This window comes from Helicoverpa zea, chromosome 6 (assembly GCF_022581195.2).
Source record: "Helicoverpa zea isolate HzStark_Cry1AcR chromosome 6, ilHelZeax1.1, whole genome shotgun sequence".
NCBI classification, from domain to species: Eukaryota; Metazoa; Arthropoda; class Insecta; order Lepidoptera; family Noctuidae; genus Helicoverpa; species Helicoverpa zea.
Genome location: NC_061457.1, coordinates 1,573,847 through 1,593,161, shown reverse-complemented (window position 1 = coordinate 1,593,161; position 19,315 = coordinate 1,573,847). Strand labels below are relative to the sequence as shown.

Here is a 19,315-nt window from a genome sequence, read left to right as displayed (position 1 = left end):
CAGAAACTAGTTTATGATTCCAATAATGATTAGAAATATGTCCGGAACAACAGACGTTCGCTGTCCATTAACGAATCTATTATACGAATTTATCGAGTCACAAATTAAAGCGATCGCTCGGAGCCAATCGGCATCGGTTACGCAAAACGTCTCGCGTCCTCATCTCTAGAGCTACAGCCTTCGATTAAAGCCTGTCGGCCAGTCCGACGGAGACGGTGCGCCCGCGCACAAGCGCGACATACTCCTACGTTGACGTTGGATATTCAAAATATCTCATTCGATATAGTGAAGTGTGATCCTGGTTCTGTGCTTGTGTTATTATCTACTCTTTATTTATGCGATAGAGGGATAGATACTGTTTGTAAACAGTTTTGTGCAAACTTTGTGAAGGATCTATGTTATTGCTTCGCGCGGTAAGTTCTATTTACTAATGATGTCAGACAGGACCGTTAATTTTTTTGGAGAATATTTAAATGTGCTCAGAAATATTTATAGTGAACATGTTTTAGTATTTTATTTGGCAACATATGGAACGTAGGTTTTCTAACTTCGTCGCTACAGTTTGTTTGTTCAGGTGTCGGTTTTCAGACCTATAGCGTACAAACTGTGAGTCATTGCGTGAAACCGTAAACTATTCTGAATACTAGATTATTAGCACGACATGACATTTCTATGCTATGGTAGGAAAGTGCAATTCTTATCACGGTTACACTGCAAATTAGAATTCGAACAGAGTCTCGTTAGCAACGGTTATAAGGCTATTCTGTAAAGTGGGTCCATGTGGCCTACAAGTTTTGTGGCCGAAATAAACATGTACGTACAAACATTGTGTCGATATTTTAATTTTGTTCGCGTGAAAGTAGACATAACACTTGTTTGTCTCTGTCAATATACCTACTTATGAGCTGTTGACCCGAGACTAACGGTGCGATGGTGCAAAGGGCCGACTTAACACCTTTCCGATTTTATTGATGCATGTGAATTTGAGTGTTTGGGCAACACTCCCAATAAAGAACTTATTCAAGAATAATCTTATCACAACTCCAAGTCTCACTAAAGACTAAACGTTTAGTTGATTTATAACACGCTTCTAATCTGGCAAGTGGCCATGTGTATGACCACGCGAATCATCTGATTAAAGCAAAACCTTCGTTCTGGATGTCCTTGTAGTTTACAACCGTAACAAGAAAACTACAGCTGATAAGCCTCGTGGCTAGCCGCCGTAAAACCAAAATGCTGCAAGGATATATTTTGTTTATTAAGTCTCTCTACTTTCGCGTAGGTACATTCTATAATGAATACTTTACTCTTTTATTTATTTATAGTTCCTTAAACTTTGGTAAATACTTTTTCCTGCTCTGTTCCAAATTTTATTTAGGATCTATCTTTAAAAAAGGTTTTATTATCTGTACCTGTCTACTCTAACTGTCTAGTTCTTATTTGTATAGAAGCTAGAGATGCACCTTTCCGCGTTATCTAATCAGACGAAGCCTGCTCTATCTATGCTAATGACTTTATATCAGGTTTTGATTTATCATTATCACCTATACTATCTCTTTCATAATAGACTTAAATAACCATTAAATTAAGATATATTTTAAGGTTAGCAGGGTTAAATGCTGATATTTTTTTATTCGGAGTATTATTTATGTCTGTGGTGAATTAAGGTACTTATCAAATAATTATAAATTGGGCCACTACCTCAGTGCTTCGTTGTGATTTTGTCCGCTTCATCCCATCTTTTGGACTAAAAAAATCTTATGAAAGTGTAAGTACACAACATTAAACAATTGTTATCGATAAAGTATTGAATGTCATAACAATAGCTATAAAATTTTTCAAATGCCATTTATTCTCATGCGCTGGAAAACATTTCAAAGATTAAAGATTACAATTCAGTTAACAGGCACGTGTAATAACTGGATATTAAAAATTAAGTATGGTTTCCACGTGGTAAATTGGCCTTGGTTACCTACAACATTGCCAAAGCGTAACAATTTGGTCTCGGTTACAAAAGACATATATTGACATAAGCTGAAACAGCTCTCCTTCTAATTTTAATGACTATTTTATGTTATCTAAATTCATTAACTAATCACAATCACGATCCTTCCATTTTAAATTTGGTTGTTTCCTACTTCTATGATCATTATCCATCCACTTTCGTACACTGGGGTCCTGGTTGTGAGGAAGGACTCGAGTCAGGGCCTTCCTATCACTTGCCTGCCCTTACTTTAACACTCAGTGTTATGATTGTTTAAACCATATTTAGGTATGTACTCCGCCTAAACTGTCTTGCATTCCTTTCGTTTTTTCTGCGGATTCGTTTTATTCCATGGTCTCCTTTGAAAATGTGCTAAACCTCTAATTAGTAAGATAGAATTTTTTTTAGAAACCTACTCGCAAATTGGTAAATACTTAATTAAATAATGAGTCACATAGTTTTTCCGCGAACTCATGCCATAAGACATGCAGTAGAAAGGTGCCATGTAACATGCCTAGTCTAGTCTAATACAAACAATGACATTTCTGAAGTGAAAATACTAAACGAAACCCATACTTATGCTATTATTTGTTTAGATGTGCATATTATTTCTTCTGCAAGTCCGTTTTTCTATTCTTTTGGCTTCATACGCATTTTTAAATGTCATTATTTATTTTATCCCTCTGCCTATAATTTTCTTCCCATTCAATTTTTCTAATGTTGTTAAGTACTCATTTTCGTATATTGATGAATTCGTCAATAAATCATTCTAGGATCTTTTTTGCTATTATTTTGAATAGTTACTGAACTAAGAATACTTTTGGATACTTTCCCATGTTAATCAGCAAATACTTTCACTACTGCTGCAATATTTATCATATCTAGCGAGTGAGACGTCACCTGTTAGAAGAAAAGAGTTTTATTTCCAATATTGATTGATTGTCCAAATTCGACACATGGCTTCCAAATATTTATCATAGCCTATTGTTTTGAGGTAGGTGATGCTTTATTATGGGTATTAAATCCTTGAATCATGTTAACGGACCTTACCAAATTATGGCTAATAACCAAATTTCACTACAAAGCGGCTATTTAAATTGCCCCGCAAATACCACTCTTATCTTTAGTGCAGGGATTTCCACGAATCGCTCATGTTTTTATTGCGCGCACGCATTCAACTACGGTACATTAAGTATCAATAAAGACTGAGGGAATACTTTTATTAATGTCACACAGTTCTACTAAACTGTTAAACTAAGTTCGTTCTTCTAGCTGTCTTCACTATTTCATCAAAATCATCGGCCTCCTGTCGCTATCCCAAAATTGAGGTCTCACGATTTGTTTCTTTGCTTATACATCCAGGATTTGTGGGCTCTAAACACTTGAAGCTACACCTTCTTCGATTTTTTGTCGTACGGCTTTCGCATAAGCTAGTGCGCTGCGTTAAAATTCCTCAAGCATGTTGCAGAAGGCTCTGTCCTTAGAGTTTCCCCTACTTTTCCGTGCATCGGCTTTCCTCTCCACTGACAGCTAAACATGTTTACCGCAGACCTTGACGGACTTTGTTTAACGAATCTTGATATTGTTTGTTGTCAAATATTTTGAATTCAAGGTGAACAAATGATGGTCCTTTATTTGTATCGCGCTTTGAGTTTATTTCGACACTGCCTTACAAAATCGCCGGTACAGTCTGAAGTCTGAAGTGAATTTAGTCTCAAATTCTTATTGATGCTGATATTTGAATGAAAATCAAACAAATGAAATAAACAGTGATACAAAAAGATGTTTGATGAAACTATGTAAATAAATTGTATATTTCGTGCAACTTTCGACTACGTCTCCAAACTAACTGTTAACTATTAACTATTAGCTGTAGTACCCATACGTACTCGTTGCATCTAAAATGTCAAGGCGTTTAGTTACTTAAAGCCCTAAAATGTAACCTACTATGAACAAGTTGTTAGACGGCAATTAAACTAAATAAATAGTTTGGTGATTGTTTAAGAACTCATATGCAAAAGACATTAACGACAACGTTATGCAAATCTGGAGGATGATGATTATATGATCAAACCAAACGTTTTCCTTGATGACTAATTTTAGAAAAAATATGCCAAGTGAAGAAACTTACGTGCACAACCAATACAAATGAGATAGGTAAAAACAATTTCAAGCTTACCGAAGGCAACATCCTAAAGAGTACCTAGGTATTTTGTAAGAATGAAGTTTATTTTCCAATAATGCTTTCTAACATTGTAAAGATTAGAAACAGTAAACTCTATTATATCCAAGTGAATAGTAACAGTTTGTAAACATTCTTCAGCAGTCATTGGCAGTTGCCACAAAAGCTGATCCGATTTCCCCCATACGGCAAAACTTAGCATTCCCATACATGGTTTGTTGGTAAAACTGAGGTATAAAGTATGAAGAATGTGGTTTTCGCTCCGTCATTCCAGTCACGCTCGCGAAACTGCAGGTTGGATGAACTTGGACATTCCGAGCGGCTGCCTGCGTTCCACATCTAAGCTATGCCGTCCACTGATGTTGCATAATAAGATGCATCGCCCTGCTTGCTATAGAATGCGGAATTTTGTTCAGGATAGCCGACGGAGCGTGGCCATATTTGATCAAAGGATGTGCAACAGTTTACTATCTTGGTACTCAGAATTGTGTGTCGTATATGAATGTGAAAGGTGTTGTTAAAGCGCGTCTTTTGAGCGTGAGTCCCGGGTTTAATTTCCATATAGGTACTAAATCCAAGGCCGGAGTCTGTATGTGTGCTCATTTGTTGATGGCGGGCTCAACACTTTCAGTGTCATTAAATCTGTAGAACATAAGATCTATAGATATCTTTATAATTTCCTCTAACCTAAGCGAGTGAAGATGTTTGCGCACATAAATCCCTGCCCTTACGAAATTCTAATAAGGTTCTAGGTAAAACCCAAACCCAATTAGTTGTAATATCTTGTCGTAAAGTTGCAAATGATCCGCCATTGCTAAATATTTTGTAAGCTTTGCCTCCAAAACTATGTACGTGAAATATATTGTATCGTGAAGTCTTCGCCCCCGGGTGTGGCAAAGACAATGTTTGATATACAGCCTGCCTAGAAAGTTGCATCAGGAACACTTTCTGTATATAGTTTAGTTACAACTCCGGTTTTATGGCATGACTCAAGCACTAATGAGATTTATTTTATTATTTTGTGGTTTTGCAAACAATATGGAAAATATTTTGTACCTAACCATAGCGAGCAAAAGCTTTTATTTAGGTAATGCTATTGATGACTGAGGCTTTGGCGTAAATTGAAATACATGATGCAAGGTAGATCCATGAATTTTTAATTTTTTATTTATTTTTATTTATTTATTTATGAGCATGGAAGACTTACAGCTAAGTACATATAATAGGTAATTGTGTGACTAACTGACAGCCAATTACAAGTCTTCACTTCTAAAACTAGTTAAACATAAAAAAGGACAGTGGAACAAACTCAACACACTGCTTATAACGCCTGAGCAAAAAACAAAAAAAAAAAAAAACAATAATTAAAAACGCAAAACCAATAACTTTGCTACAGGATTTTTTGAGGGAAATGTTAAGTATTAGAAATTGAATTGAAAGATGGGAACAAATAATTTAATTTTTAAAGAAATTCAATGCTAAACTCTTTTTCACCGAAGTCACACTTGTGTTAAATATGTCAAAGTCAAACTGCTTACACACCTTATTAAAATATCTACACACACGCACAAAATAAGAATTTTGCCTGTAATTTGTATTTGATAATGGCACGCTTAGCGGTGGATTGAACCTTTTGGATTTACTTGGCACATTAAAAAAGAAAGACGATAAAATTTCAAAACAATTTATATCACCTTGAACCGTTTTCAATAAAAATATGCAGTCAGAGATGTCACGTCGATTAGCCAGTGGTAAAAGATGAAATTTTTTACAGAGATTGGGGTAGTTAACTGATTGATACGGTACTCCTTGGTGATAGCATAAGAATTTTATAAATCTTTTTTGGATACGCTCAATGCGGTCAATGTATTTGTGATAGCAGGGATTCCATATTTCAGATGCATATTCCAAGTGGCTTCTAACATAAGTACAGTAAAGAATTTTTAAAGTTTTGGCTTTTGTGAAGCACTTAGATAATCGCATAACGAAACCCAGAGACTTAGACGCTTTAGCAACGATAGCATCGACATGCTTATCAAAGCTTAGTTTGTAATCGTGATGCACTCCCAGATCACGAATAGTATCACATCTGGGTAAGACATGACCACCTAGAGTGTACGTTGTGGTTAGAACCGATCTTCCACGAGAATATGTCACAACAGAGCATTTGCTGGGGTTCAGGTCAAGCTTGTTATTTTTACAATAATCTTGAAGACTCTGTAAATCTTTTTGAAGTGCTGACATGTCCGCTGTTGAAGATATAGTTGCGTATATCTTCATATCATCAGCAAAGCACAATAATTTGGATGAAGTCAAGCAGGAATCGATGTCATTTACGTAAATAATAAATAATAACGGACCGAGCAGGGAGCCCTGGGGGACACCACTAGGGACTGAAACCCAGCTAGAAATGTAGTTATTTAATACTACAGCCTGTGACCTGTTTTCTATGTAAGATGAAAACCATCTGAGTAAGTCACCGCGTATACCGATCCCCTCTAACTTTCGTAATAGGATGGAATGGTCGATCCGGTCAAAACATTTACTATAATCTGTGTAAATGACATCAACCTGCCCACCATGATCCATTGCATCTGTGATGTAATTGTTTAGCAGTAGAAGATTGGTAACAGTGGATCTACCTTTGAGAAAACCGTGTTGGAAGGGACTAAATGATAATTTTAAAGCCGAATAAACTTGGTTGTACACTATACGTTCGAAAATCTTGGCGACAATACACAGTTTGGATATCGGTCTATAATTTGCAATTTCTGTTTTGACTCCTTTCTTATGTATTGGCGATATATATGCCGACTTCCACATGTGGGGGACAACACAAGAAACTAAAGATTTCTTAAATAAAATTGAAATAGGATATGCAATAGTTGCAGCACAGCGTACTAGAAGCTTGGATGAGATGTTATCCGGTCCTGGCGCTTTTGACGTATCCAATTTACGAAGCATGTTGATAATATCTTCTGTGTTTACCGTGATACAACTGATATCGGATGAAGGGTTTGATGGTTCCGTTACATGAGCGAAAGGAGAGCTAGCACCATCACGATCGAAGTTGGGATCTAAAAAAGTCGAGTGAAAATACTTTGCAAAAGCCTGACAAATAGATTCACCAGTGCGCAGTGTTTCATTTTTATAATTGAACGAGCTCGGGATCGCATTCGTGTTATGACGTTTTTTAACAAATGTCCAAAAATGTTTAGGGTTGTTTTCTATAGACGTTTCGGTAAGTTTTAAGTAATTAGAGTAACATTGACTTTCCAATGATTTTACCCTTTCGCGAAGAAGTTTAAAGGTTTGTTCGTCAGCTATATTACCGTAGGTTTTAAATTTTTTAAAGTACTTATATTTCTCCTTTATGATTTTTATTAATGAGGAACTATACCAGGTCGGATACGATTTGTTGCGGAAAAGTTTCTGGGGAATATATTTAAGTTGGAGGTTATAAATTATGCTGTTGAAAAAGCTTACCGAATCGTCAATTGACCTTACTGAAAATTCATTATCCCAGTCAGTCTTAGAAATATCGCGGTTAAGAGAATCATAGTCACCCCTATCATATAAGAATTGTAAACGTGATGCTCTCTCAAGAGGAGGCGTTTCGACAAGATCTACTGTAATCTGCAATGCCGGGTGATAATCATCGATTGGTACCAACGGGCTTAAACATTCACTGACGCCGACTGCCACGTTGGAGAGTACTAAGTCGAGTATTTTGCCGTGTTTATTAGTCACACCGTTATATTGACTAAAATCTATAGTACATAACTCATCGCCAAATAATACTTCATCACTACTTTTAAGATTTGTTGGGACGAACGATATGCTATCAGATGGGACCCAATTTATTCCACTCATGTTGAAGTCGCCAATAACAAGAAATTTATCAGGACAGTTATCAATAACAGATGTATTTAATTTGGACAGAAAGTTCGTTAACTGTGAAGAAAAAGAAAGACCACGGTTTTGTTTACAAAGATAAATCCCACAAAGATGTAAGTTAATATACTTACGTGTATTAAAGTCCTTCAAATGCATACTTATCCAGAGATCTTCAGCTGTTGATTGAAAATGTTGTTGACATGTAACTGACAATTCTCGACGAGTAGCTATTAACACCCCACCACCGCGCGATTGACCAGTTAAAATATAATCCCTGTCCCTGCGCCACACAATATACCTTTCATCAAAAAACTCTGAGTTCAAAATTCCATCCAATAGCCACGTCTCCGTGAGAATAATAATATCGTATGTACAAGCTGCCATCTGACGATAGAATATATCGGATTTAGTTCGTAAACCACGAACATTCTGATAGAATATGTTTAGGCCGTATAAGCTTACATTCGCATTAGTTGCCATTGCGCATCAAATCAATAACAAAAAAGGAACCATTACAAAGTAGCAATAAAAGTCGTTTAAAAAGCATATGAATAACCGATACAATGTCGAAGACAAATAAATATGTTTGTTGTAAGCAAATTACCAATAGTTTAATTAGCGTGAGGGTAATATTCGACTTTGAGTGGTAAACAACTGTGTGAGCAAACAAGCAATAACGTATGGATCGTACAGGTAAGAAAGAGTTAAGCATATTTTTAGTTTTGACGCATTGAAGTAAACAGCGCGATAAGCAATATAGTGGAATTTTTACTAACGAACAAGAGAATGGTAACCGGTTCATTAGTGTAGCAGAGGTGCTAAACAATTTGTAACAACTTAGTATAGTGAAATGAGTTATGACAAAGCAAAGTAGTAGCGATGATTGTATAATGTAGTATAAATAACATATTAAGCAATTTTGTTTAAATCCGATTCTTTCCTCACTATTAGAACCTTTGAGTTGGTGTTTTTGAGTACGTGAATTTTGCCATGTTTCACCCAAATAAATTCGTAGTTTTTTTCTTTGGCAATAGTTTTGGTTTTACTCAGTAGCTTCTTATATTCTACACTAAGATGATCATTGACAAATATGCGCCGAGATGTGCCTTGAAATCCAATGTCGGTTGTGGACAGGTCCTTTACTGCTCTTGCGGCCGCTATAAAGTCCTCCTTGACGTATCTGTTCAAGAAGCCCACGACAATAAGTTTTTCGTTAGAATTGAAAATGGGCACCCTCGAGACGTAATTAATCAGGGTTTTGGGGCAACTATAGTTCACTTTCCGGCCAATCGCATCAATAATCGAGAATAAATTTTCATCTTTCTTTATAGGAACACCCTTAATTTCGATATTATTTAACCGGGAGCGCTGGTCAAATGATGCAATTTCGAACTTAGCTCTGGATAATTCTGTTTGAAGATCATTAATAGTCTCTTGCATCTTGTCAATCTCTGAGACTTTATTTTCGACTTCAGCAATTCTTAAATCAAATTCTTCAAGTTTGCCACTGGTTCCCTCACATGTCGACTTCAGATCGGATAGCTCCTCCTTAATAACCTTGATGTCATCGATTAGTGTCGGCAAATTAATCAGTTGGCGTTTCATGTCCCGTATCTCACTGAGGATGGTTTCAAGGGAAGCTTGATCAGAAGTTGGTACGGCTGGAGACGAAGTTTTACAGGCTAAGCACTTCCACTGTGCCATCCTTGTAGCACCCAGCTTTCTCCATCCAACCTCGGATATATTTGCACATTCAAAGTCCAGGTGTTTTTTACAGCTTCCACATTGAACGCCATCGTTGAATTTCACATTACACACTGCACACGTTTTCATTGTTAAAGCACTACTAGAAAAGAGTTGAAAGAAGTATGCAAAAGGTTGGCGATCTATTTATTTGCTCGGAGCAGCAAGCAGCGCGTACTGTACGACTGAGTGTCCACCGTGAAGTGATCCTTAATCCGTTAATTAATTGATCCTTTTGTTTATACTGCTTTAAGCAGGTTTTTTCTTAGACAATAATATTAAATTCTCTGTCATGGATGGCCAGGCCATATTGTGACGTAATAAGCTTCGAGGCAACATACTACTTTGCATTATTGACTTATGTACACAAGTCTTGACGGCTATCAATCCATGAGTTATTTTTTGCTCTTAGTATGTGTTTTTGTTCAGCAAGAATACATTAAAATATGATTGCTACCACGCCCAGCATTCCTACAATAATAATAATTTAAATGTTACGTAACGTAATGATGTCTATTTTAGACTTCTAACAGTTACTTAAGTTCTGAACGGTTATTTTAAATGTCTCTTATAATAACCCAGCCAAAGAGATACTTATTACATTTTTATTACATCTACTTGTAATTAAACTGAGAAATAATTAGTAGGTACTTCATATAGCAGCACGATTGGGTTGGGCACCTTTATTTTAAACCAAAACTGCCGATCTAGTACAGAGAAAAATACATTCCTAAACCACAAACTCACTTTCACTATTGACCGATAAGTGACTGAATTATCCAATAATGCTACCAATCGACCAATTATGGAATAATCTTAAAACTAAAGTGAACATTGCCGCGGAAGCCTTTTCTTCAATCACAACGCCAAAGTTACGAAATCCATGATGAATGATAAGGTGCGCCCGCGCCGATAACATCGCACACCTACATGATTTATTGGCCGTTCAACTATCAGGCATTATTAATTTACCTACCTACCTATAGTATCAGACTTATCTAGATTATGCACATATTTATTTAGAAAGTGATAAGGTTTTTTTGTCACTATGCAAATGTAGCTTTGTTTGTTTGTGCTTTCACGGGAGTGCTGCTGTGGATGAATCTTGAGAGCAACCCTGAGGCTTTATTTCTGGCATGGTGGGCGAGGTAGTTTTCTTAGTTCCTGCGAGGATGACAACGAAGTGAAGTCACAGGGTGTCAATGAATATGGTGAGCCCTTATGAGCATATAGAGCTTTATCAAAGCCGAACTCGTTGCTAATAAGACCCAAGTTCGCCGACCACATAATCGACAGTTCTTTAAAATAGCAGTTTTCTTTGAAACTCGTACGTGAAAATTAATCGTAATTGTTTAAGGAAACTGGCGTTTATGTTTTCAGTGATCTTTGGCCAAAGTCATACCAAGCTTTAATCAGAGCATTAATCAATTAGCAATTTACGGCATAACTTACCCGTGACTATTAATTTCACCTGAGACCGACCAACACAAAAAACTTCCCATGCAAATGGGGCGAGAGAAATGGATCAATTAGTACTAGAGAGTCTATTGAAAATCATACTATATTGTTTACATAGTTATTGTAAGATACACTCGATCTACACGATAGATAAGATTTAATAGGAAGTGTTTTTTTTTTCAACTTTTCAAGCCTTTTCTCTCAACTGTTTCATTGTGAAACGGTTGTAGCTGAATAACCTTTAAAACCGGTTGCATATTTTACACTGAATACGCTTTTTTAACAGCCGATTTCAAAGGGTGTGATTATTTTCCAAGGCACCTTGTGATTCCTTTGAGCAATTTCGACATTAGTAGGTACCTAACTAATATTGGGTACTTCGTGTAACTATGGACTCATAACATTAACATTATAGTGTGAATTTCGAGTTGAAATATCGTAAAGCTAATACGCGTCACATTAGCTGCAATCCACCGCTGCAGTTGTATGCAATTTAGAATAATTGCAATTGCAAAAAGCAATCATTGGTTCGCAGTCATTATCAGTTGACATCCGTTTCATTATCTTATCATGTTCGTCGTTAAATTCAATGAATTAATGATTCATTTAATTCATGTAGGATATGGCGGATCTACCATCAACGTCATAGTTACTTTTGACCTAGAAAATTACAAGTTTAGCAATCTCTGTGTGATTCATATTTTTTGAGCGTAAATCCACAGAAAGTTCCTGAACCTTACTCTGAATAACAAACCTTTATGTAACGTGTTAAAGTTCAAATTCATATGTAATGACTGTCCATTCACGCGTAACAGAGAAGTGAATGAATCATGTGTAGTGTAAGTGAATATTTTGTAAACTCAGCTACTAAGTTGTTTGTTTAGATGACAAGGATGTTTATAAACAACAGCTGTTTACTATCATACTCGGATTACGCTGATGAGGACGCTCTTTCATCAGTTAATAGTGTCAATACTTATAATCCTCATTGCAATGCAAGTATGGGAGAAGAAAACATGCTACGCCAACTCCAAATAAAAAATTGGGTTAAGGGCAGGAGGATGATGAGAAATAATACTTAATAGAAAATGACGTATTTACGATAACCGTGATCTGAACCGTGTGTAATGCTTACTTCGGCCAGGGGACTTTTTTGGCAACGGAATTTTGCCTTTCGTTCTCTTTACCAAAAATAATGATGATCACATAGCTATCGCCATTCAAGTAATTCAAAAAAACATCCAATAGGTACCTAATATCAATTACCTACAGTAAGTAGGTACACTTTGTACCCTTTGCAGCTATTTTCTACCGATCGAAGTGACTGACGTCATTCATGAATAACTTAGTCTTAAGCACAACAAGCATGGGTACTGACAGACACAAACCGCTGTTGCCATATGGGGCTTGAAATACTATTGTATATTGTTATTGTTCATAATTAAGTGTTGTACGATACTGTGCAAGTAACGAGAGAAGTCTGTTTATTTAACTTGTTTGTGCAAATTAATTGTAAGGGTCTGCTTGAAGTAGCGAATGCATCCTTGCATGGTTGTGTTACTTATTACTGTACTTTTGCCTCTTTGATTTTTTTAGCTCATCGGTCATGTAAAAATCAGCAAAAAGTGAGAAAACAGTGTGAGTACAAAGACCGTGGGTAGTGTTTTATGTCTGGGCACAACTTGCAGAGTCCTATTTTTCAGTTCAAACTTTGAACAGATCAACAGACCTCTGTAATGTAAAAGAATGTAGCGTTATTTTTCATACTTGAGCCTATGCCATATTCCATTTCATGTCGACAATTATTATTCAGGATCGAAAAAACAATGAATGTCCTCATGCGATTAATCAGTGTTTGTTCCATTTATAGAAATCCAATCGCTCACAACAATAATTTAATTAAACAATATTATTTGTGACATATCAGGGACGTTCCCTTTAATTAAAAGAATTAATAACTAGCACGTTACCACACGAGCCTTCATGCGATAGTTTGTGTAAATACTAATATAATTGCAATAATTTGCAAGTGGCTGCGTTTGCGCAAGCCGTAACGAACGGTTTTACATAGCAATGGTAACTTCGCGATGAAATCGGTCAAGTACGAAAACTTGCACATCGTAAAAATATGTTCTGAGCTCGTGAAGAATTTGGTGCAATAATATAATTAATTTATGATTTAGATAGATTTTAGAATTATATGCAAAACAGTGCGAAGATCTCTCTCTGGCGCCAATTCAGTAAGGGAGTTTTAATCCAGTTTTATAAAGTACAAAACAGTAAAAATCTTAGGTTTTCGACAATTTTAATAGCATCAGCCAAAACAGCAGCTACACTGTATTCATAATTCTTTTTCGCCTCCTCTTATTTAAATAGAAATACCTAAACCAACCCGCATTGAGCAAGGTTGGTGATTAACGCTCAATCCTTCTCCGTGTGAAGGGAGGCCTGTGCCCAGCAGTGGAACGATAAAAAGGCTGTAACAAACCTAAACCTACCTAACTAGTAAGTTCAATACATAAATGTATATAGGTATCCATGATTATTACAAACGACGATCACAAAACCGCGCTTACAACAGCAGCAATCAGAGTAGATGTGTTAATTACTTGTCATTTCACGCAACACACCCAATTAAGGGTAACGTGTAATGGCGCGATTGTTGGCAAACTGTCGCTTCTTACTAGTGCGATATAACAGCAGGAGATAATATACTTGCGTAGTTTACTGTTAGGTAATGATAATGCAATAGTATGACAAAGACGTAAGAAATGTAAGCCGGTATAGATTGATTTTAGAACCACACATCTAACTTATGGAAATATCATCTACACTAAAAAATTAAATAAAAATGGTCTAAAGCCACAAACTTCACCAAAGCGAAAACGAGACAAACGGAGAGATGTTTTTTTTAAAATAAACAATAGAATTGTGTAATTAACACATTTCCTCTGATATCGCAGTGCGTAGATGTGTCATAACTTCTAAAATCCGCCTTAAAACAAAGAGACTCAAAGGAATGCTCATTCTAACAATTTCATTTAGCGAAAAGAAAACAAGAATGTTCTACGTTTGTTCTACATTTAAGAATTCTTTCCGATTGACAGAATGATGCGAAAGAATGCTTTTGTTCTAGCAATTCTTTGCTAGTTTTGATTTAACGCATAGCCAAGAAACGTTTTATACAATTATTTTGTTTGAAACATTTCGGCCTCTGTTAGAGAAACTGATTCAAAATTGGCTACCATTTATGTAATTAGTGTGATGTTGAATCACTAAATGCGGATTCCAGTAACCTATCTATAGATCCGTTGTTTTGCTTACTTGGTATAGATTTAGACATGAGCATACACGTAATGTCAAATTCCTATCTCTATATAGTAATCAAATCTACATATAGACAGTTTATTGATAACTTCCGTTAGATGAGTTTTCTCTGAGTTTCTTCATCTATCAGTAGGGGCTGTAAGGGTAGATACAAATGTGTCAATGATCAATACCTGATATTTAAGTTTTCTTATAACACAGTGGAGTTGTGCCCATATGGGAACCTGCAGTCTCCCACAGCTGCTATTGTTGAGCTTATCTAAGTACCTTCAGTTATGTCACAATAACCATACTGGCTTTTGTGTTTGTTATGCGGGCTATTGTTTGTTTGTAGTAATTAATTAGTTGACAGGCTTAACGAGCATAGATCATACGGATTTTGTGTCACTTTTGAGACTTATGACGTCAGTAAACGAGATAGTCGTTCCCAAATTATTCGTAATTGATTCCCTTCTATCCTTCTCTATCCATAAAGGTAATAAGGTCATATCGTACGTTTTTGTGACGACATAAAATATCCCAAAGGAAACGAAACCAAATCCTGTCAGTTATTTTGCGGTTTACCTTACATACGACGTGAATCTCCAATGAGGTTGGAAATTGAATCATCGAGGTACGAAAAAATCTATATGTATCGCATTGTACTCTCAGGAACTTCTAGCTTCCTAAACAATCAAAGATCATTTAACGCAAAAGACGTGACAGTCCTCACGGAAATGTCAACAGCTAATAAAACAATAATATGCCTACACTCATACTAGTTATGCGCTTTGCGACACATTGTGCTGTTAACAATGGAGAGCTTCATTCACTTCCTCACTGCACAAAACATGGATTCCACGTAAATTACGCACGTCGTTCGCTAAAACGAGAACCTAAGTTTTTAGTTTTAACATGACTTGTAATAGTTCTTTCTTCTAGTGTTGTATTGACTTCCTTTATCTCTGTTACATTTAAGTTTCAAGTTATGCCTGTTTTTTTAATATGATTCGTTGAACTCTATTGGCACTTAATTATCTTTTTATTTTTATTTGGATTTTAATACCTTTCATTGTTTGTTTCAGAATCTGGAATCGGATCACCAATAAAATCTGATTAGGTAAGCTATTCCACCTCCGCTGAACCTTCATACTTGTTCAATACTTGCTCCTTGTTAGGTACATCTTTATTTTAAGTAACATAAGTAATTTAATTTTATAAATATTCTTTCAAATACTCATCTTAGTTGATGTTATTGCTAACGCGGGAAAGCTAGCCTGACACATTGTTTTCTCCTATCCCAGATTATCATGCAAATAACATGGTGGAGGTTTCTACATAGTATTTATCTTGACAGCCAATGAATAAACTTGCCCCACAAATAATGGCAAAATGTTACTTACTGGAGATCTTAGAAATGCATTAACCATATTTCATCTTTGTTAGTCAAATACTTAACAAAATAAAAACACAAATGAAAAACACGAAATAATAGTTTTTTATATCTTACATGGCTATCTTAATCACCATTAAAATCCTATTCATCAATGCGTTTTAGTCTTCCTTTTGGTCTGAGCCAAATTAAATGGCCAAATACAGACAAACCAGTGTGACCAGTTGTGTTTAGGTTTATTGCGGCAGGTGACTATTTGGCAGAAAGGACAATCAAATATTTGTTGATAATAATAAATAGCTTTAGGTGTAATGTTTTTGTTACGTGTAATTGCACTATTGTAATTGGACTATAATTAGATTAGCACAGGATTGTATGCTCCTAAACAAAATAACAATTAATAAACGAATGTTTTTTCGATGACATGAATGCATCGATGTCAACTGTTTTTGGCGATGACCACTATCATATTATCGGAAGTTCTTATAATACTTTTACCTTTCCTCAAGCCAAATTACGTAAACTTGTCACCACTGTTATTTTATTTCTTTCCGGAAACTTGTATAAATGTCAAAAATAATTTGATGATACTTAAATGTCGAAACTCGCATGCAACGATGGTGATGGACTTGTCGAACGCGCTCAATGGGTCCCACCTGGGTCGCAAACCAGCTTAACAAGATATAATAAAAACATTTTTGGTAGAAAAAAGTAATTTTCACATTTTAATGATCCACCGGACGTTGTTATTACACACCAATAATATTTTATAATTGATTGATTAAGGGTCCTGTCGGCTTGTGTAACGCTGTTATTTACGTAAGCCTGTACAAAAAGTCTCTTGAATTACTGAAGATGATGTAGGTAGAAACTGATTTAAGTTCTATCAAGGGCTTGACAGGGCTTCCATCAATTGGTTGATCAAGTTTGATGCAGCCTGCAAAGAACACGGCAAAGACAAGATTTTATGGTTCATCAATAATATTAAGTACTCCATTCATATTGTTCATAGTTTTCCTGTTTCTAGTGAAAGTTACTTCATAAAACATTAACTATGATTAATTAACTTTCCTATTGTGTTATTATTTAATGCGTCGTTTGGTGCAAAAGATTTAGAGTTATTCTTAATTTTATTAGCAGTTATTTTTAATTGTTTCTGCTTTGCACGTCTTTATGAACTTCTTTCGAGTTGTTCTGCAAAAGCTTTTATTACGAGAACATTATATTAGCGAAAGCGAATGCAGCAAAACACAATACGAAATAAACTGAAAGGAGTTTAACGGGCTAACCTTATGGCCTTCCTGCTTATATATAATTGGAAATTCGTTAGATTTTCTCAACGAAGACTTAACTAACAACAGCAGTGCCTTTTCTACAAATCAATGCATTACTCGCCTTCGATTCCTTTAGTTATCTAAACAACGCACACTATGACGCGTCTATAAAAGCAAGCATCGGTATTACATCTGCTGTATGTGCACATAAGTAGCTTTTGCTACATTTTAACTTTAATACCTTCTCTGGTCTCTGAAAAATAAGATTCTACTACTAGTCTTATGAGGTTCCCCATTGTTTCCCACAAAATTGTACTTTCTCTTAGGCCATTACCCACTATTTCTTTATCAGTGTTAATTGCCGTTAATGTTTGTACACCGCTAACAGTTGACGAAGGTACTCTTGCAATTCCAGTCTCTTTTATTATTACTTAAAATAAACTGCCTATTAACTTTCTCCGGAATATTGCACGAATGTAATTCAACTGCATACGAGTATGATTCGATATTGCCATGCTTAATGGTTATGATTTGAATCGATATTGCCTTCGATGCCGCGTTTCACACGTGTTCATCGATTAGTTCACAAATTATGGCTTCTTTGTGCAATTATAATGAAAGACTTTTAGAATTATTCTCAATGATAAGGTACTTGAAATCAAAACGCTGAAGCCACAATTGGTTATGTGTATTGTAGTCCAGGAATGGAATCAAACTGGTATTGCATTCTATATCTAAAATTTTTGAGATATTCTCACAGCCAAAGTATCGCTATTCAACAATATGGATAATAAATTCACTTTCGGAATAATCACTTCTAGTAGCAGATTTCAATTTCCAAACGATAGCATCTTTGAATAAATTTATTGATCTGACACGCTAATGATACTGCAATATTTTTAAGGCAATGACGTACTTACAAATAACCGTTGCCGCGTTAGTAGTTTATTGAAAATATAAAAATTCGATGATCTAACAAATCTTCAATGTCGAGGTCATGACTGATGACCAGCTGAATGACGCTCGTTATCATAATATTATTCTCTAATACGAAAATAATGAGCTGTACTGACACTAGTGAAGATCAAATTATGTATTGACTTACATTTGTTGTAATAGTTTTATATTTATTACTGCAAATGATGATACCACTACTAACCCGTACCAACAAGGAAAATAATGGCTTGCTAAAGAGGACAAGGTAAATGCAACTCAAATAATAATGATGCTAGGAGGCAACCTATAGAATTCATACATAACAAGCCTTTGGTTCTTGTATTTCAGAGTTCCCTCAAAGGTACACAATCCATCATCAACTGCCTAACGTCTTTCATTTAGTGTGATGTATTGACCTTATTCATCGTCTATCGTCCACTTACATTATGCCAACTTTACTTAGGGTGAAAATGCTGTAACAAGATTCAATAATTTATTGAACTCCAGAAATGTGGTTGGTTCTAAACTTCTAACACAATCTGCTCTTTGCCAGGCGGATGATTTCTGGTTGCTCATAGTTCTACATAGTTGTTATACCAGGTCATCACTGCTCCATATTTTAAAAGTAAATATGATTTAGTAATATTGCTTAAGATGTGACACTTATATAAATAGCCACAAAAACATTTAAAACAACCTGTTTTCTAAATGGCCTATGTGGGTCTCGTTTAAAAATAACTTCCAAAACACCGCCATAACTTCACGTATAAGAAGATTAAATGATTTCTAATTTTATCCCGTTCTTGTTTCGTTTAAAGTTAAGGTAAATCGCCCAAAAGGTTCCATATCGCTTACATTAAGATTGAAAGGTCACTTTACTTAACTTGAATGGAAGCATTCCTTCATCCAAAAGGGAACCGGTTTCTTTTCCTTAACCCCTGTTATGTGAAATCACGAAGTCCATTCGTTAAAATGTCAGCCACAAACAGGTGCAGGTCCATTGAACCTTCTAGTTACTTTCCCTTGTTCCTGGGTGCAACCCGAGAGGCAGACGACATAATACAACCTTTTAGAGTTAATTGGCGACCGGCCCTCGACCGGTATGGGCAAGCTCACATTAGCCTCTAGTTTATTGACTTTTC

The 19,315-nt window shown here is 35.8% G+C and overlaps 2 protein-coding genes across 5 annotated transcripts in view; one reads left to right on the top strand and one right to left on the bottom strand.

The window, feature by feature from the left end:
- Positions 1 to 19,315, top strand: part of LOC124631467 (ephexin-1) — a 97,092-nt gene that overhangs the window by 18,860 nt on the left and 58,917 nt on the right. For 3 of the 4 annotated variants that reach the window (XM_047165873.1, XM_047165871.1, XM_047165868.1), the window contains exons 1-2: positions 231 to 413; positions 15,656 to 15,690. The gene's annotated coding sequence lies outside the window, so the exon portion shown is untranslated. Of the gene's footprint in view, positions 1 to 230; positions 414 to 15,655; positions 15,691 to 19,315 lie in introns of those variants that run through there. The other variant, XM_047165869.1, reaches the window with a different exon arrangement.
- LOC124631468 lies at positions 8,589 to 9,994 on the bottom strand. Its single transcript, XM_047165879.1, has one exon. The coding sequence runs from the start codon at positions 9,894 to 9,896 to the stop codon at positions 8,973 to 8,975; it is 924 nt and encodes a 307-aa protein (XP_047021835.1). The 5' UTR covers positions 9,897 to 9,994; the 3' UTR covers positions 8,589 to 8,972.